The sequence below is a fragment of the Ceratotherium simum genome, chromosome 10 (genome assembly GCF_057802395.1).
Source record: "Ceratotherium simum simum isolate JZ-2026a chromosome 10, ASM5780239v1, whole genome shotgun sequence".
Lineage (NCBI taxonomy): Eukaryota > Metazoa > Chordata > Mammalia > Perissodactyla > Rhinocerotidae > Ceratotherium > Ceratotherium simum.
Genome location: NC_141909.1, coordinates 14,319,782 through 14,340,885, shown reverse-complemented (window position 1 = coordinate 14,340,885; position 21,104 = coordinate 14,319,782). Strand labels below are relative to the sequence as shown.

General features: G+C 37.2%; 1 protein-coding gene across 7 annotated transcripts in view; it reads left to right on the top strand.

The window, feature by feature from the left end:
- MBNL2 (muscleblind like splicing regulator 2) overlaps window positions 1-21,104 on the top strand; it is a 161,275-nt gene that overhangs the window by 122,657 nt on the left and 17,514 nt on the right. The window contains exons 6-8 of one of the 7 annotated variants that reach the window (XM_014781829.2): window positions 3,731-3,784; window positions 4,415-4,568; window positions 13,201-13,295. In XM_014781829.2, coding sequence (XP_014637315.1) covers window positions 3,731-3,784; window positions 4,415-4,568; window positions 13,201-13,295 — 303 coding nt within the window. The other 6 variants (XM_087435909.1, XM_087435908.1, XM_014781830.2 and 3 more) reach the window with 6 other exon arrangements.

Here is a 21,104-nt window from a genome sequence, read left to right as displayed (position 1 = left end):
GCGCATTTTCACGTCATACTCATCAAGATGCATAGAGGTTATTGCAGTGGATGTCAGTACATTTAGTTACCATAGTTTCCTGGATCGTTACACTGTGCCCAAATTTGGAGTTCTGATATTTCAGGGGATCTTGCAGCATCGTCAGACAACCCAAAGGAATGTAGTCCCAGAACAAAAGCCAGCTTCTTTCTGACAATGACATGAAAATTACTGAATCTATAATGTCTTTTTAGTTGAAGTGAGAGGCTCGTTTGAGACCAGCCTAGGTGCAGTTGGATAAAGTCCAAGTATTCTTACTCTAGTAGCAAGATTACTCAGTACACTGAAGAAAAACTATTATTTTATTTCCTTATTTAAAAAAAACAAATGGGAGTGACAACTGCAGTCAGAAGATATTAGTATTCCATTCACCTGGTTTCCATATCTGAACACAAAGAATTTCTGTAGTGTACTTTTTAATTATTGTTTGGGGATTTCCCCTAGTTTTGATTAATTGGACCTTGAAAATGATTTTAAAGCTTTGATTCCAGAAAAGGAGACATTTATTTCCTTTAGAGCCTTATTCTTTTACAACACATCTTACACATGAGCATCAACCTCACCGGAAATTTTTAAATGTGAAAATAAGCCAGAAAGAGCTTCTCTTTGGTAATTTTAGCACAAAGCGTATCTGATCTCCAAGAAAGCAGTCTTTCTTCAGGCACACCAAAATGGGGCAACATAAGGAAATACCTATTTTGTAAAAAAAAAAAAAAAAATCAGGACGAGCTGCTATCAGCTAGGTAAGTTTCAATTGTTCAAGAAAACATGTGCAGGAACTTTGAATTCCATCCTATGTGTCCACAGCCTTTTGTTCCACGTTAAAGTGGCAGCTCTGGTTATTGTCATCAGGGTTTCCTGACTCCTCAGACTTGGTCTTTGCCTGTAACGCCTGGCAAGGGCCCTTGGTTTGTGTGCCTTGACTTGCTGTTGGATTGTTCCTTGATCCAGAAAAGGAAAATCCTGGCTGCATGTACACAAAGCTGGAGGAGGCCCAGAGGTGGCAGAGGATCAGAAATGTTGGTGAGGCCAGCAAGAATGGATGCCAAGTGTCTGGCATAGTAGGGGCTCAGTTAAAGAAAACCTCTTTCTCTGCATAGGTGCCTAAGGAAGCTCTCAAGACACACTAGGCTTGGTGATCTCTAAGGTCTGTTCTAAGCCTGAAGATCTTTCACAATAGGTAAACAAGTGCCAGCAGCCAAATAATATGCTCTAAAACGGAACATCTGTGTACTACAAAGCTGTATTATAATATGATTATTCATCCATACAGATTTTTTTAATACATTCTACATATGTGCCTCAAAGTGTGAGGTGTGCAAGATGTTAATATGTATACTCAATCCTCCAAGACTTTAGTATTTCCTTGAAAAGACAAGATATTTGCATCTAGTGAAGATAACCCACAATATGCAGGGGTAGAAAGGGAGATGCTGCCGCTGTCCAGCTCAGTTTAGAGCTCTTTTCTTTACATTCCTAGATGATTATAAGTTCTTGTGGAAATTTTTTTATCAAACTAAGATCAGAAAAAAGAGAACATAAACCTTCCAGGTGATTATCCTAGGGAGAAATATTTAATATTTCTTTTTATACCTGGAGACTTCATTAAATGATGTTTTGTTAAATCAAAATTTTGTTCATAAATACCAGGCTTTGGAGACATAATCACTCTTCTAGTTAGCGTATTAGAAAAGATCAACCCAATAGTAGATTGGTTCTATAACTCCCAAAGACTGTAAAAGTGAAGGGAAGAATCGAGCCCAGAAAGTGGAAGCCAAAATGATTTTGAGTTTAACTATCCAGTTAATGTTCTCAGTGTGCTCTATGAGAACAGGCTCTGTCACCTTATATAGTTAGAACAGATTAATTTAAGCTCAAAAAAATGCATTATTTAGCAGTGTAAAACTCTACAGGAATGAAAGATTTTAAACAAAAGTGATGTCATGGACGTTACATAATGGTGAACTTACATTTGAGGAAAGAAGATCCGGTACAAAGAAGCTTTCTTATTGTGGAGCTCGTTAGTTTTTAGAAAATGTTCACAATTCTACTTTCGGAACAATGATTTCATATTATTTGATGGCCACTCTCAAGACTGCCTTCCAAAACATTTTCTCCATTGGCCATTCTAAATCTCTTCTCTACCTATAGTCCCTTCCACTTTATTTCTAGTCTTTTTCCTCCCATGGCTCTTTATCTCCTTTCGTCTCTATACTTGTAACCCTGAATCATCAAATGATGATGAACAATCCTTTATTTGCCAAGGAAAATATCATTAATTGTTTCCCATTTTGAGGGTTTAGTACCATTTTATTTCATATGTCATAGTTCTAACTCAGAACTTTAAAATATAACATTTTATATTTGTTATACAAACCTCAGGGATTTACCTATTGTGCTAACATAGAAAAGGGGTATTTCATTTTTTATTTGCATTGGAGCTATTCCTTTGAATTTCTTTATTTTCACAGAATTCCATCATAGAATTTTTAGATTTTTTTATAACAATTATCAAGGAATAGGAAAATTTTTTCATCGTGGTCTAAATCAATCAATATTTGTTATTATTTCAGCTGTTTAAATGAAATTATCTGCCCAAAAGTATGGTTATAAGTTAAAGATATTATTTTACTTCTAATATTTCAAGCAGTTCTTTGCTATTTTTTAGCTGTTTGCTATTTTTAGCTATTGTACTTGTTCTAGCCAAGAGTTCCACATCTCATTAACTGGGTTGGTCACTGATCATAGCTAAAAGTACAAATAGAATTATTAAATATAAATTATTTTGATACCTGAGAACACTAAATACCTTTTTAAAGGGTATTTTCTTAGTGTAATCCGGTAAGTTGTTTGAGATAAACTGAGTTATAATTTCAAATGTAGTGGAAAACATAGAATGGATGATAAGTTAGTCATTAGAAACAGTATGATGGAATAAAAGTTGGAAATTTGAGAAACTTACTATTCAAATTCAAAACTTGTTAAATTTGGAGCCTTATTCCACGTTGCCAGATCCATACTAGCAGAGTGAAGAGAAGAATTGAGACAATTATCCACATGATTCAGACAAAAAATTAAGATCCAAACCCAAACAGTTTTGCCTAAATAATCTTGTGTTTGAATATTTTTTTGCCTGAATTTTTTGTCTCAGTTTGCCACTTCATTTTGTTAGGCTAGATCTTCATTAAAAATTATTTTTATAAAAGTTAAAGCTATCTTTTTTTTCGACTTGGATCTTATACTTAGTGCATTCATTATTTTGTATTTGAAAACTAACTTATCAGAAGTTCTTCAATCCTATGGCCCTTAAAAGTTTTGCATTTTTTTCTGAAGCAATATAAAAAATGCCTATGGTGTGTATGCAAGCTGCTGTTTTAATTAACTTTCCTGAATTTCAAACATCTATATTTTACTCTCTTATATGCTTTTAACTAAGGTATAGTAGATGCATTTTTGCTTCAATACTAATTTAAGGTGTAATATTCATTTCTTTAGAGAACATTTTTGTTGTTGTGCATGCCTAGTGTTTTGTACGTTGTATATTGCATTCAGAATATTTTTTTCCTTCTCACCTATCCACAATGCAATGCCGTTCCCATGATGCACCTCTGCTTGCTGTTTACCTGTATGTTAATTCGCTTGAATCCCATTGGCCCACTGCCATCATGTGCTCGCTGCCTGTTATTAAAAGACTCAGTCGACTGCCAAAGCAATGAAGCGACCTCTCGAAGCATCTGTAGACCTGGTACTTTGACCTTTCACCTTTCGCTTTGCATGTAGCTTTTCAGAGAACCATCTGAGATTTGTATTACTTGTAAAATATTGGTTGCAAACAATCATTATTATTAATTAATGAAAAAATTCAATAAGGTGTTTAGCCATCTCATTTTCATATGTAATATGTGAAATAAATTAATCCTAACGAATTTTAATACCTTTTCCAAAAAAGTGAAGCAAATTTAAATTACTTGGCTCGGAAAATACTGATTATAATTCTTATTAACCTTTAAATTCAAGAAATTGCCATTTAGTTAAAGAAACGAATAGGTATTAATAATAACACAAATGCTTCTTTCCTCCCTTAGAATAGTTTAACTCATTTTAAAAGCTGAAGCCATTTTTTTTGTTGTTGCTTGATAGTTTTTCTTTTCCTTAGTTGAGATGCTACCGTTTTTGGGTTACAGAAGTCATGCTTTCGCTCTCAATAACAAATTCTCACTCATTCGACATTGCCGCTGTTTAAATTAAGGTGCATGGCAGAGGCATCTCCTTAGCTGTCATTTTTAAAAAGAATGTTGCAATTGATGATCTCTGTGGACACTGAAGGTGTGTTTACTTTGAGTTATACATATCTTATCCAATTCTTCACTTCTAGGCCTTTCCTCCTGGTGCTCTTCATCCTTTACCAAAGAGACAAGCACTTGAAAAAAGCAACGGTGCCAGCACGGTCTTTAATCCCAGCGTCTTGCACTACCAGCAGGCTCTAACCAGTGCACAGTTGCAGCAACACACGGCGTTTATTCCGACAGGTACGTGCCCTGATAGTTCCAAGTCCTGTGTCCGTGTGCCCTTCCGGTCATGTGCTTCCTTCTCATTCCTTTAAGCTGTTTGGTGGCATCTAGTTTGCTTTTAAAGGTACAATAAATACAGCCTGAAACTCATCATTGTCCTAGCTATCTAGATATATTTACCTTGCTTGGAATGACAGCTAAAGACTGTTAGGATTCTAAAGCCAAATATTTTATAGAGTTAAGTGCCAGATTGAACCCATGAGTAGCAAATAGCAGTTAGGCCTTTTGGTTTCTTGTATTTACATATGTCGTGTAGAATTGTTTATGTAAATAAGACCTTTTATGTGTGACAATTGAAATTTGTCATTAACCCTGAATGACCTAAAAATAGCAATTCCAGTAAATACTAACCTTTTTTTTCTATTCCTATTCAGAGCACTAAAAAAACGAGGCTATTCAAATTAAAGCAATCTTCTACTCATATTTTTACATCCATTCTATCTCTTTCACCATCCTTCTCAACTTCCACCAAGTTCACAAATATATAGAGCTCTTATCCTCGGTTTCTAAGCCAATGCCTGATAATATTAGGTGCTAAAGTGCATTAACTCTATCATTCCACTAAGAGGTGAATTATATTAATCATGGAATCTTGCAGTTTAAGGATTCTTAGTGATCCCCTCATCCAGTTTATTGTTTTACAGATGAGAAAACTGAGGCCCCCTAAACGTAAAGTGACTTCCCAAGGTGGCACAACTAACGAGAAAAAGACCTAGAGCCTAGTTTCCCTGTGACCAGTCCAATTGACATGACATGACACCACCTGGCTGCCTTATGTGGAGGCCACAGAGTTCTCCTTTAGAGCTTGGCATAAACATCAGATAAAAGGGAAGGAACCGAAGTAGAATGCATGTCAACCCTCCTCCATTTGCCCACCTCCCTGCCCACAGACCTACATACACGATATACAAACACAAAGAGTCACCATCAACTGACTGTGGTTTTGACATTTTTGTCTGTGTTAGATGCAGGGATTATATTCTCAAAATAAATAAAATTTGCTAGAGTGTCAAAAAAAAAAAAAAAAAGAGAGTGACTCAGGCCTTTGTGAGAAGAATGTCCTTTGAGTTCTTAGTTTTGAAGTCAAAATTTTCATCCCCTGCTAGTGACTTGAAGGTAATTATACATGAATAACAATTTTGTCAAAGACAGTTTGTTGATCCTAATCCACACTGTTGGACTTTTCAGGTTGATTATCCATTTCCTTAAATCCCGGAGCATATCAGGAGTTAACGTAGGAGGGAGTTGAATAAATATTTCTATGGTATTCTTTGTATAAAATCTACACTTTGAAATGAATTATTAACCCATTAACAATATTTATTATAGTAAAAATATAAATTACATAAGTAAAATGGTTCTTAGTCTTTAGTTTTCTTATTTTAGTTCTGCTCTTCTCTTAAATAGACTCATAGACCTGTAGAGTGGGTCTCTAAGTCAGTACTTATTGGGGCTTTGCTGTTGTCCTATTCGAACTTTAATTAGTGACATTTCAGTGCAGTCATAGCACAGCAGTATTTGTACTTGTAATCCACTTGATGTAACATGTTTGTAAAGTAATTACTAGAAGGTAAACTTTCCTCAAGGTCCTGTGTGATTTCTACGAGTGTCTTATTTTATAGACCTCATTACTAGATATTTTAAGAGAAAAAAATTAGGGAAGAATACACCAAGGAGAAACCATAAAAGGGCAAGTCTGTTTCTGAAAACTGGATAATAACGCCGCTACCGTTTCCAGGGAACGCCTATGAAACCCTGGGGCTAAGCCCTGGCAAAAGACTGAAGCCCTCTAACTCGACTTTAACACTTCAATCCAATAATGACTGCTTTGTTAAATCACTGAAAGAATCCTCATTTGAAAATATTTCACCTGGAAACCATTAAGACTTGCAAAGCAACAATGAATAACATCCCTTGTGCAATGATCTAATTACTGTTGATGAAACGCTTAATACTGAGGACCGATAGGCTGTACTGGCTGCTGTTGTTGTGCACTTCCGCCCTCTGCTGGATGCTTTAAGAACTGTTCAAGTGTGTCCGGCAACCCTCAAGTGAGCCGGCTGCGGGAGCAGAAAAGTGGGTCCTAGCCCACTTAATTCTGTGAACTAGAACATCTGTAACATGATATAAATATCATAGTGAACAAACATGTGGATCTCATGCTCTGAAATGGTATTTAAACTTCTAAGAAGTGTTCATGTCTCTCTTAAATGTTGAAAGAGAAAATAATTTTATTAAAAGAAAAGTAGCATAATCTTTCCCCCGCTGAAATCCACAAAAAGAAATATCAGTGTTTATTTTGGCTCTAGCTTTTTATTTCAGGCTTTCTTTCTCATAAACCACATTTTCAACCTAATTTAAAAATGATAGTGATAATAATCATTCGTTGTTTTTTCAAACTTCTGCAAATTAAATGATGATGTTCAAAAATATTTTTTGTAACTTGGTAGATGGTGGGCCATTATTTTTACACTCAAAGATTTTAATTTTTCTATAAATATTTTAACAATTATCATATATGAAATGAAAAGCTTCTTATGTTTCCCTGGAGGTTACCCTTTATTGAAAGGTCATTCATAGTGAAGTTTTTTGATATGCTACTAAAATTCTCCCATTGACACAAAGTGAATTTGGATTTAAGGAGTTCTGCCTCTAGGCCATGGAGATATTAATATAAAATATTATGTAAAACATGAGATTCTTCTCCAAAACCATGCTAATGTAATTATCACCCTGGTTGATGCCCTGGCACATTTGCAGTGGGTGGGATTTTTCCTTTTTTGATAGGGATTATTTTAACCTAATGGTTATACTTTTTCTTTGCTATGTTAGGAATGTGGCAAAAACCACACATACTTACAAAAATAGTAGCATAATAATTCTTGGCATTTCTCTGACAGGTTTATTCTGAGTTACTGTAAGTGTTCTTATAGACATTATCTCATTATTCTTCAAGACAGTTCTGCCGTCGGCAGGCATAATTATTTGCATTTTGCAGATGGAAAAACTGAGGCTGTGTCTATGCTGCAAGGTGGAATATATAATTAATGGAATTATCCAGATAATTATGACTCACAGATTCTGGAGTTGAAATATTTGTGCAAATAAAGCAGAAAACATTTGCGAAGGCTTTGTTGATAGAATTAGTGCCTTAGTGAAATGCTTCAGCCAGTCAGAACAAAGACAACCCACTGACTCCTTCCTTGATTTATTTCACTATATTGGAAATATGGACTAAATAGAACCGGGGAAAGTGCTTGCACAAATATTGCCTAAGATCAGAAACCATAACATTACATAAGGCTTTCACATACCTTGGTGAAAGATCTGTCTGTGTTTCGTGGAAACTATATCTATATAACCACAGCAAAATTTATTTATCTCATTCAATTCAGCATACAGTTCTTGAACACATAGTATGTTCTGGGTTTCAGAGCCAGTAATGGGAATACAAAGGAGTTCAGGACAAGGCGAAAACCAAATATAATGCAAAACGTTAAGGGCTACCTTAGGGTATGAGCAAAGCTATTTGAGAGCGAAGGAGAAAGAGGCAGTGTATTTGGCCATCAGCACGTACCGTGGGTGGTGGCGACAAAGGATGTGGAGGAAGAAAGACTTTCCAAAGGAGGAGAAATTTGCTTAGGACTTTGAAAGGAAGATTTTAGCGGTGGGGGAAGAGCATCCAGGCAGAGGGGACAGCATGTTTGGGAAGAGTATATTTGAAGAATAGCAAGTTGTCCATTGTCGCTATAGTGTGAAGTACTTAAGGGGCTGTGGTGGGGGCAGGCAGGAGTGGGGTGGAAAGGCAGAGATGGGGCTTGAAAAGATGATCAGGACCAGAATCTGGCATTTACAGCCACACACGGCAAAAGCTGTGTGTTTCCAATATTCATATCACTTTTAGGCCACATGGAGAGAGAGGCTCATCAAATCAATTTGGTTGAGCATTTCAGCCACATCCTGAACTGGCCAAAGTGACGGGTCCAAACCTAGCCCCATAAGGCTGCAGGAGCTGCTGTTGATGGTTTGCAACCCAATGACATTCACATGCATGAGAGGAAAGCCCTCCAAGAAAGCCCCTTCACATTGGAATGCAAGAGAATAACATGGAATTTTTATAGGGATAACTTTGAATCCAGCCATGGTCGACTTTAAAGTGAAATCATTCACAAACTGGGTATTTTAATAAATTTTAAGAACAAATTGCTCCCAACACACTCTCACTAAAGACTGAGAACATTCATTCAACCAAGTGACCATCTGCTGTGTGCCCCATAGACCTAGACAGACATGAACCTCAGCCCCCCACCCAGAGTTTACAATATAGGACGAGAGATGAATGTTCAATAAATACCCATATAAAGAAATAATTAAAATTTTTATGAGTACTATGAATGGAAAAGTAAAGAGTTCTGAGGCTGGCCCAGTGACATAGTGATTAAGTTCGTGCGTTCCACTTCAGCAGCCTGGGGTTCATGGGTTCGGATCCTGGGCGTGGACCTACACACCGCTTATCAAGCCATGCTGTGGCAGATTTCCCACATACAAAATAGAGGAAGATTGGCACAGATGTTAGCTCAGGGACAATCTTCCTCACAAAAAAAAAAGAAAAAAGAGAAAGTAAAGAGTTCAATAAGATTAAAAATAGAAAACTGATTTCAATGGCATGTGGAGATAAGTAAAAGAATAATTGAACAGTTTTCTAAAGAAGTGACATGTACCTTGAGACCTGGAAGATGAAAAGAGTAGAGTCAAGATTATTCTAGGCAGAGGGGACAGCTTGTAGAAAGCCCAAACGTGGGACAAAAGCGTGATGTGTTTGGTTTAAAGAAATGAAAGGCTGATCTTTCTGGATCGTGGTTCCAGGGGGAGAGGGGTATAGAATGAGCTGGGAAGTTAGTCAGAGACTGGACCCTAGGGGGCCTAAAAGCAACGAGAAGGCAATGAACCATTTCCAGCAGAGAAGTGAATAGACCTGTATTTGGAAAGGTTTACTCTGCCAGCAGAGTGGAGAATGGACTAAAGGGAGGATAAGAATGGAAGCAGGAAGACCAGTTAGGATGTTATTGCATAGCCGAGCCTAGAGATAACGGTGAGAAGTGGCACTAGAGATGGACAAACAGGCAAACACAAGATGCATTTTAGAAGCAGGATTGCTTTGGCTTATTGGAGAGTTGGACCAGGGAATCTCACGAGGGAAAGTAGTGTGAGGCATAACTTTCATTTTAGGCTGGAGCTACTACATAGATGGTGATGTCCATCCAGCATTTCCTGAGGTGGAGAAATAGATTCTGTGGGAAAGATCAACGCTTGGACATGTTGAGACACTTGTCAGACATCCAAGTAGAAAGGCCAGGTGAGAAGTTAGATTAAAGCACCTGGAGCTCAGAGGAGAGCTGGGCAGGATACATAAATTTGGAAGCCTTGAGCTCATAGATAGTATTTAAATACTGGATTGAATGATATCATGGATTGAATGATATACGAGGAAAAAGTATAGAGTAGATGAAAAGGAAGCAGAACTGAGTCTTTAAAAACTCCAGCACATAGAGATATAGAATGTGTGTGTGTTTGTGTGAATGTGTGTGTCTGTGTTATCAGAAAATCCAAGGAAAAAGTCGTTTATTATAGAAACTGAGTGGCCAAGTGCTAAATGTTATCAAGACTCAGGAAGTTAGATGAACATAAAAGAGTTCCTACTGATGGCAGAAATATGGAGTTATTTGGTGACAAGAGCAGTTTGAGTGGACCGGTGAAAATGAAAGCCAAATTGGAGAGGATTGAAGAATAAATGGGGGCAAGGAAGTGAAAATTTATGTGTAGGTAACTTTCCAGAAGTTTGATTGTGAAGAAGATTAGAAAGATGGGGCTGGAGAAAGGGTGTTGTGAACAGGATTTTGAGGTGTTTGTGTGTGTGTTTTAAGTTGGATATATTAGAACGTGTTTGCTGAAGAATCCAGTTGTAGCCCAGTTAAATAGCCTCTTTTCCTGACTAGTTAATGGCATCAAAATGCAGATCAGGCAAAAAGTCTCCCTCAGGTGTTAACAGTTCAGCAGAGAGAATAAAGACCCACACATCTCAGATTCTTCATCTAGTATTTCAGAGGGCATTTCTAAAACCCTCCATGGGTACACCTAAGTTCATTAGAAACTAATTCTCTGGCACCTACATGGCACCCAATCTTCAGTTATCTAAATCCTTATATTACCTTGATTTCATTCTAAGGAACTGACCCAGAAGTAGACAATTCCTTTCAATACGGTTCTTTTTTCAGTACTCTATGACATACATTACTATTCATGGTCAGAGTTTTCTGATTCAAGTACATTAATAAGACCGCCCACAGGTAAGGCAGCCCTTCGCAAGGAAGGGCTGAAATCCTCCCTTCCTACCTCCCGCTGACCTGCTTAGACACCAACTTGAAATTTACTAGGAGTTTTGCCAAAAGTCCCTCTCAAGAATCATCTAATAACAGCCATGACAAAAATCCCTAGCCCTGGTTCTAACTCAGCCCCGATTCCGCACTATTTTGCCCCTACAGTGTTTAGGCTTTATTGCTAGGCACCACTCCTTTAACATAATGAATCTCGTAGCAGAAAATAGATCACATAGACATCCAGGTCATTCCGTCACAGGAACCTCAGTCTTCCTACATTGTAGGGCTTTCGAGCAGTAATCTAAAATTCATCTGACCTACAAGCCTCTGATTTGGAGCACACGGAATCTTAATTACTGTTGTTATTTTCATATTGTTATTGACACAAAACATTTTACAATCAAACAGGTCAGTGTAATCTAGTGAATACAAAACCTGACCTGGATTTAGGAATAGAATTCTATTTCTAGCCTTACACTTGACTCACACAAATGCATGACCTTGGAGTAGTTACTATGCCTCAGATTTTTCATCTGTAAAAAACTCACGTCCTACCTTGGAGGATTAACCTGATAATGTCTGTAAAATACTTGGAGGTCTTAGGGAAGGACACTGCAGCATTCTCACCTGCCATTCTTATTAGAATCATGTCGATATGAGTAGAAAGTGTGGAAAGTAGTCTAAGGAGTGAGCTTTGAATAATATTGGCTTAAAATAAGTCAGATATATTTGTGTCAGTGCTGAAAATGTGAATGACTCTAAAGGGCTGTGTTAACTAACCCTACTTATTTCTGGTTGTGCTTCAATCTCACTTTGAATGTTAACTCTAAACCGCTAACCTGTTTCTTTTCCTCTATTCACTTTTCCCACCTACCATTGCATGACATGCAGGGTCAGTTTTGTGCATGACACCCGCTACCAGTATTGGTAGGTTTCAACCTTTTTTTATTTGTCTTTTATATTATGTACAATACCTTCACTTGCTTGAAATTTATTTCAGAGATGGTAGAAATGCTTAGGAACTGGTAGATCTGAAGGCTTATTTGGCTTTAGAGTTAATGTAGAGGTTTTTAAAATGTACTTTTCTATTTAAGAAAATGACCGTTTTAATGTGACTAGAACAACCACTGTGCTAGACAACCACTGCAAAACATAAACCACAAGTACGAGTCTACTTTTTAATGACCTGTATTTTGTTTCTCTTTATAGTTTGTATGGTTTAGCATTAAAAAAAGCTTACTTTGTCAGAGAGGCAGGCTAATTTCATCAATGTTTTAAAGTTTCATAGTGGTGTGCCTTTATCTCCTCTTTGCTGTGTGTTAGAGTTATCAGAGTTTCCCAGAAGTATTTATTTTAAAAAATATTAAATGGATGTATTTTGAAAACAAATGTCAGAATGCCTTGCTTTATTATCCTTTTAACTTAAATGTTCATTTATTTGTGATGATTATTTGTACCTTAGCATTCCCTTAGATGTTAAATTTTAATAGTATATAGTTATCCCTACATATTCCAATGCCTTGGTACAAAAGTCTGTCTTTCGGACATATGGATTAGGTCATTCAGAGTAAAGAAAAATTAACATTGGCAAAATTTGGCTGGCTATTTCACAGTAACTGTATTAGAATTTATATTAAGGCCATGATTTTTGCTCCGCCATTTATTAACCCAAATAAACCACAACCTCCAGCAATTCCAGTGCAAATAAGCAGCCCCAAATTGACAAAAAAAAATCAGTTTAACCACAATTAATTCCAAAGAATATCCCATCCCAAATTAGGTGTACATATTGAGCCTTTGATATTTTAGAATGATGATTACAAATGAATATCACATATTCTTACTTCATCGGACATTAAATTTCGCATTTTTAGAAGCAACCATTATTACATACACCATAGACGCTGAATTGGGAAAGATCCATTGTTAGAAGTAAAATGTTTATAAATACATCAACCAAAGTAATCTGCTTTGGCCTTTCTGGGAATCACTGATTATGTTTTAAAACTTCCTTTAATTGTACTTGTAATAAGCTATTTTCCCTTTTTTATTTCTCTCCCATGCTTCCTTGCTTTGCATTGTGATTGCATGCCATCTGCTGGTTTAACCCATGATGGCTTGCTGCTCTGATATTCACCATGCCAAAATACCACTTCTATTACCATAATGCTACACCCTCCTGTTCATTGCTCCCATGGTTCCCCTCCTGAAAGTACCCATGATGCACAGCGCTACGTCAGCCACTGTCTCTGCAGCAACAACTCCTGCAACAAGTGTCCCCTTCGCAGCAACAGCCACAGCCAATCAGGTTTGCTCCTTTTAAAGCTTTCTTTCACAAATCCCAAACTCTAAATGAGTGCTGATATTTAAAAAAAAAATTCTCGGTGAGAATTTTTTTTTCATTGTTTATCCATCAAATTTTATTTTTTTAATTAGTTTATAGCAAGCATTTATGGACAGGTTGCACTTATTTAGAGTTAACATTTACTGCAAATAATGATGTAGCTATGTTTTGTGTTGCACTGTTTGTTTTCGTACCTAATATTGTGTAATTAACCTGACAGGCTTAAATTCCTTTTAGTACAGCATTATGTATCCAGTGATTTGTGAATTGCCATAGAAGAATTGTAAAAGCACTCTCATGGGTGCTTCAAAACTGGCTATATTTCGATTCAATTCATTCAGACTCTATCATCTGTTGCGGAGGAGAAAAAATTCTCCTCTTAGAAAAGTCTCCCTTTTTTCCTTAGTGTCAAATTTGAGGTCTGAATGATTCTTGAATAAGATTTCACCTGGATCCTGTAGGCTCCCAAACCCACTTGGTTCCCACTTTACCACCTGTTCAGATACTGGTGTAAGAGCCAAACCATACTGGAAGAAGAGTACTAGGCCACCGAGTTCACAAAGGCTGGATATAACTGAGTAGGGACGTTTAACTCTGTTGGTTTAATGCATGTGCCAATAAGACCCTGGATGTACTATTTCTCCGTGAGGGCCAGTGGCTATTTCCCATTCTGTAGTCACAGGCTGACTGTAACCCTAACCCCAGTCAACCAACTTGCAAACATGTGCTCCTGGTCACAGGAGATGAGTCTGGGCATAAACTCTCACCTCGCCTAGAAAAGCATTTGATTGTGCATGCCCTCCTTTCATAGAAGAGCAATTTTGGTTTTGTTTTTAACTTGGTTTTGTTGTGTTTTTTTAATGAAATCAACTGTACTGATAAAAGATGAAAAGAGATATAGGAGTAGGCTGGAGGACAGGTCCAAGCTAATGGGAGAAATTGGGGAAAACTGTATAAGGGCATAAACAGCAGATTCCAGACTGCATTCTGCAGGTGGAAAGGGCTGATTCACACTTCTTTCCATGCAAGTGAATAAGCGATTCCAGTGCCATAGGTTTCATCACTGAAAAGATAGGTGTGAGTGCACTTGGATAAAGGAATAAAAGTGAAATCCTGTGACAGTTCCTACTGTGCCTTCCGAATTGTGAAAAAGCAGGAAAGAACGAAGAGGGAGGGAGGAGAGGCCGTGTGGGCGCTAAGAGGCAGGTATGAATTATTGATAATTCTTCAGCTCTTCACTCAACACCTCAAAAATGCCAACTTATCCTCTAAGGAAAGCTAACTCAGCTCCAAACAGCAAATGATAAGTTCCTTTGCTGGGAAGATTTTATTTAAATGATGGGATGGAGAAGGGAGAGAGACAGTTTGCATCCTTCCGTTACTAGGTTCAAGGCACCTCTTTCACTTGCTCGTGCTTAACAGGAAAGCTGGATATCTGTCTCTTTTATGTCCAAGTCCTGCCTCCTTGAACCATGTTTATGTGATTTTTGACACAATTTTTCTTACAAAGCCCTTTTATAAGAAAACAAGTTTGAAACATAATATAGTAGTACTCATTACAATGGAATTTTAACTATACGCTATGGCAAGTTAAACTTCTAACATATAGAGATCTTTCCTAGGAAAGGAAAGGAAACCAAGATAAAGAAATATTTTAGAGTTTCAGGATAAATTCTTTTATTTATGATAAATACTTGATCATATATAATATATATTTTTCCAGCCTAGTGATTTTTTGGCTTCATTTGGTACAAAAAGCTTTGAGGGATTACATACGTATGTGTAGGTTTATGTATGTGTGTAGGGAGGCAGGGGTAGAAAGCACAGAATATTCTGAAGCTAAAATATATCACTTTACAGCAGAGTGTGGTTGGTAAAGGAACAAGTATAACTGCAATTAAATCCAAAGAAATACAATTAAAGGAGTACCAGACAGTAGCTTCAAGAATCCTAGATTCTGCATTTTGCAGTTTATCAGATTAGTAGTTGTGGGATTGCACTTCAGTGATGAAGAAGAGAAATCCTTTAGTAGCTCTTGATGAAGGTCTGCTTGCGCAAGAAAACCACAGAAAAAGAGGTAGTCGTAAACATAAATTTTCACCTGTGATATTCTTTATGTATTTTCAACAAGTTTCAAAGAGCAAAGCAGCTACAAAAGAACTTGGAAATTCTTTGAGTGCCCAAGAATTCAGAACTCAGAGACTGTTGATGACTATGAAATGACAAGTTATCATCTTACTAAGATTTCACCCTTTAAGCTCAAATTGAATCACATCCGTGTGAATTGTCATTTAAACATAATGAATCTCAGTTTCGTCATTTGTGAAAGGAAAAATAGAACTATATTGCCTCTGAAGTCCCTTCCAGCTCTAAGATTCAGCGAACCTATGAATCCATAGCTGCTATGCTAGGCCCAAAGTAGGAGATTACGAAGGTTAACAAAAACAGGATAGCAAGTGGTGCTAATGAATCCAGAGTTCACTAAACATAAGCCTCCTGACTCCTTTTCCTTCATTGAGTGATCTGTCTTTCACACAAAATGTGGTAGAGTTTTGACAATTTTTAAGTTCATTTGATTAATTCAGACTGTGAGTTCAAATAGTTCAAATATCATAGATATTTGTAATTAGATACGAATCATTCATGGAAGAAAGAGGATAGACAAAAACATCCCATGACAACTCCTCTGGTCCAGTGTTCCTTTACATGTTACCCCACGGTGAGCCAAGATGAACAAGCAACAAATCTATAAATTCTATCCTCAGGGCTTAATCAAGATGCCAGCAATGAAAGTTTTAACTGAAATTAGACTTATAGCTTGAAATTAAATAAATACAAAATCCATATACGTTTGGGAAATATATTTAGCTCTGGGAGTTGATATATAAATAAAAATACAATAAACAAATTTACTAACAGCTATTTCCTGTTTCAATTAAGGTCTTTGGGGCTTAATATACAAATTGTACCTAATAATATTATTATTATTTACAAACCACTTATGTACAATATACTATTCTAAATGGTTTCTCTCTCACATAATATATTACTTATTATATTATATATTATATACTTTATATTATACGAGAGAGGATACAAAGGTACAAATATACTCACTTAATCCTTACAACAGTCTTATGAGGTAAGTACAATTACCATCATCCCTATTTTATAGATAGTAAAACTGAAACAGAGACTAACTACCTTAGCCAAAAAGTCATACAGCTAATAAATGGTCTTGTTGGAATTTAAACCCAGGCAGTTGACTCCAGAGGCCTTGCTCTTAACCACCACGATGCACTGCCTCTCTTTATAATTATAAATACACAAAAGGCACTTCTTCCACAAATGAAACAGTCTTTTGAGTGAGACCCTATAGCAACAAATTCTGATGCTATAGGGGAAAATGAAAAAGTCGTGCTAGTGCGTCTTAGACTAAGGTGAATCCTAAGCTGGGGAGATGAACTGAATTTGAGCATAGCTTGGAGCTAGTTATGTAATAGCCAGGTCATGTTTAGAAACCATATGGTTGATATACATTAATTATAATATATAACCATATATTAATATTCTATGTAATATTATAACCAGTGAGTAGACTGAAAATTATGAATAATTTCTATACAAGTAAGATAAGTATATAAGAAGTAAAAAAGAATTAGTCATTAGTCTAGTGAAGCAGGTTCGTGGGCTTCTTTTATGTGAATCACTGCCCCAGACTTTACTCCTAGCCTCTGCCAATCATCCACAAATAGCTTGGTAACAAGGAAAATCAGAAATGAAAATGAGAATACCGTATAAATCAGTCAATTTCAGCCTACTAACAGATGGTCAGAATGTATAAATCTATAGATGCCTATATTGAAACAAATTTAATCTCAAAGTACACATTAAAAGAGATAGAGGTAAATAACTTAGTACAAGGATTACCTAGTTTTCTCATATTATAAAAATTTTTATTTAATAAAATGAGAGTGCAGATTGAAATTCCTATAACTTGAATTATTATAGTATTCTATGCTGTCATTGCTTTATTATTTTTTATTTCAAAACTATACTTTATTTCAAAAGGGGAGAAAAAATTTCCAAATAAATATATTTTAAGTCTAGTTTCTTCATTTATATAGAGATTATTCAATTTACATAATAAAATCCTTGAAGGCCCAATTAAAATATAATTTATACTCTGAGTCTTTCCCTGAACCCCCACCCCTGCCACCAGCTAGAAGTACTTTTTCTATCCTCTGAATTCTACAAGGACCTTATCTGCATGTTCCTTAAAGCATCAGCATTAGATAGAAGGCATGACGGCACAAATGTGCAAAGGTGGGGAAGTGTTAAGTTTAGCTGAAGCAACAATCAGATTGGTCAGAGCTTCAGTTTGCAGGAGCGGCTACAACGTAGGTTTGATTCCAATTGTGCAGGACGTTAAATGCCAAGTTAAAGGGTTCAGCCTTTATTTGGCCACTGAAGGGTTTTCAAGCTGGATAGTGACGAAACAGAACTCTAGCAAGAGTGAGCAGATGCATTCACGGTGGAAGAGTCTGTGGAGACCATTGAGACGTCTTAACAAGAGCCTAAACTGCCACGGACGGTGGCAGCTGGCAAGTGGCCTACTTCGTCTTGCCTTTGCCCATTACACAGAGTTACTTTTAGCCAAAGAACATACAAACTATTTCATACTATGGCAATAACTGTCCAAATAAATGTCACAGAAAGAAACATTTTCTTCTTTGTGGAAGAAAAAGAGATTTGGGCTGACGTGAAAGGTTAAGCACAGGAAGTTGCCTCTCTAGGACCTGAACTCAGTGCCTTCAAGGACAGCAGTTGAGTGGACTCATTGGTCAAATGCCTTTGGTGTGCTTACCCCTAACATGTGGCTTCCCACTTCCTACCTGAATGAGACTTTGGAGCCACACAATCTCAAAGACCTCCCAGGCCTTTGCTCGAAAGAAAGAGTCCTTTCAGATTTGGAGTGAAAACGTGTGGTCCATGTTTCCACAGTTAGAGCTATGTGGACAGTGAAGATAGTTATTCATCTAACTCATTCTGGATCACGAATCCATACTAGGAAGAAAAATTCTTACACATTGGATATTAGAAATCTTTTTATGGAGCACCCCAGCAGTGTCTAAAAGCTAGTGAAATCAAGTTATATTTCTAGCATATGTGAACCAACACTAATCACATCTCCACAAAGTGAGGATTTATGTTTAAAAGTATGACCTCAAGGTCTTATCACATCTTCTCAACCCTCCCCCGAAGATTAAACCCATTCAACAGAAAGTTGGCTTTAGGAAGAGCTTGTTGAAAATTAGCTAATAATATATAATACACACATAACCCTCAATATTAATTGAAATATTTGATGTCAGAAATCCCATTTTCCAGACATGCCTGATATAAGTTTACTATATATGATAATCAATTTCAACAATATCTTATCAGAAAAATAAAATAATTACATGCAACCACATTCATATATTATGATTTATCTGGCCTGCTACAAATTACTAGAGAGGGAAGAGAAAAGCTTAAAAGGATCAGATTTTAATTATTTCTCACATATAAACTTCAAAGCTATTTGTATATAGATTCTTGGATATGTAAGTTAGCCTATATTAAACAAGAAATCTAGAAAGGTAAGGTCATGTTTTACTTATCTCTCATCTCTCAGAGTTTTATAAAGCATCTATTATTCAAGGCCATCTGGCAGGACTATATTCAGAGAAACTTAGGAGGCATTAAACATCCCCCACTATTCACCACTTGACCCATTTGGAGCCTGTGTTTCTTCACAAGAAAAATCTTGGTTCTGTGAAGCCCCATTGTGGGAGGAGCAGACTCCTGTCAGATACGTCTCCTGAATACACGGTAAAGTGGCCAGCCTCTGTGTGTCGATGATCAAACTGTGAAACACTCCTTTCTCACGATTTGCTGGTTCCTGGGAACAGTCTACAGAGAGTGGCTGGGCGCCAAGTATGTTGTGCTCCAAAAAGGCCAAGACAGCACCTGTCAGAATCCAGCCCTTGTCGATAGTACTTGGTCTATCTCAGCATCATACTTCTAAGTTTTTCAGCCACCTTTGACTTTTTGCTTATATTCTGACTATTAGAGGAGGGTTGCGTTTCAGTAATGGATCTGGTTGCTTCAAATGAGGCAGAATTGCCACAGCAAATATTTTATGGACAGAGATAGGAGTTAGTGAGTGTGTGTGTGTGTGTGTGTGTGTGTATATGGAGAGAGAGAGATAAAGATTGATTGGAGCCTGTTTGTCTCTCTTCAAGTTAAAAACCAAACCTACAAAAATTGCAGCATTTGCATTCAGTTAACGCTATCAGTTAAAGCTGCCTGGCAATTTGAGTCTCAATTCCATGGTGCAACGTGGCTAGGGCATTGGAAGCCAGACTTGACAGTGCAGTCAAAATTTTTTTTAAAGGGAGAGGAGGAGGAGAGGGGCAGGGGTACTCTGTCTCAGGTGGACTTGGATCTATGACAACCATTTAGAGGCAGATTATTTTTTGTCTTTAAGAAATCAGAAAATAAGACAATAGAACTTTTATTTTCCTGCCTCAGAAGCAGCTGCTTTGCAGGACTACCATGAGGTTTAATTAATGAATATATTTGCAGATTCTCTGAGGAAAGGCTAGGTTATGTAAGAGTTGTAATCTAGTACATTTTCATTTTTCATGAATAATTTACACCTCATGGTGAGAAACTTGGATAGAATTCTTTTGTATATAGCACCTAAAGACATAATATCGGTTCCAATTTTGTGCAGCTAAAGGGAAAATGTCAAGGGTCCTTATGTGGAACTTTACTGCCTAGTGGATTGTCCTACTTATTATACCTCAAATCCCATCTTCTTTTACATTTTGATGGAATTTGGGGGGAATCTTTTTAGACTGAAAAGTCATATTCCCAGTAGTATTTTGGCTTTTGTTGATGGTAATAAAATCATGCTCAGTTATTCTAATTTTAGGTTTTCTCTTTTGAGCAGAATGAGTATACAGTTCATCCTATATGTGTGTTTATTTCCAGCTCTAGGTTTGTAAGGAAAGAGAGGCTAGCTGCATTGTAGGAATTCATACCCCTATTCAAGAGTTGCAAGATGAATGGGGTCTCATTCTTAATAAAAGTTGCTATGAACAGAGTAAAATTTTGGTTCATAGGCATTTGTCTCCCCAAGTTCTGCTGCTGCTGCCTGCCTTCTAGCATTTCTACCTGCATGTTTGGGGATGTTGCCAGCCTTTCTGTGTGGGTGGATGGAGGGGAGAGATCCTCACTGCTTCCTGATAAGAAGGAGGAATAGCCAGCTAACCTGACTGTTCCTCCACTTATTGGATATGACGCCACCACGTGTCAAAGACAATTGGCCTTAGATATGGCCTCTTAGCCCCTCCTAGCATTCCCTCTGGGCTACATCACTAGAAGCAATGGCTTCCGAGGTCAGACCTGTCTGAGTCTGCTGATCATTCTAGAGGCCACCAGTGTGGAGAGGTACTAAAGATACCTAGGAGTTTCCTGCCTAGTCAGAGAGAGATGAAGCAATCAGACAATGTCACAAAATGAAATAGTCAAATACTCAAACATTACTGCATGGGAAGTAAGCTCCATGGCAGAGCCTTAACCCTAAAGTGGCTGGGGAGGTAGGTCTTGAGGGATGTGTAGGAATTAGACAGATTATGAACAGATGAGGTCATTCCTGACCAGTGTGAAACCTAAGAAGTGGAGATGGGGGTGGGGTAAGGGGAAAAGGGAACTGACACTTAA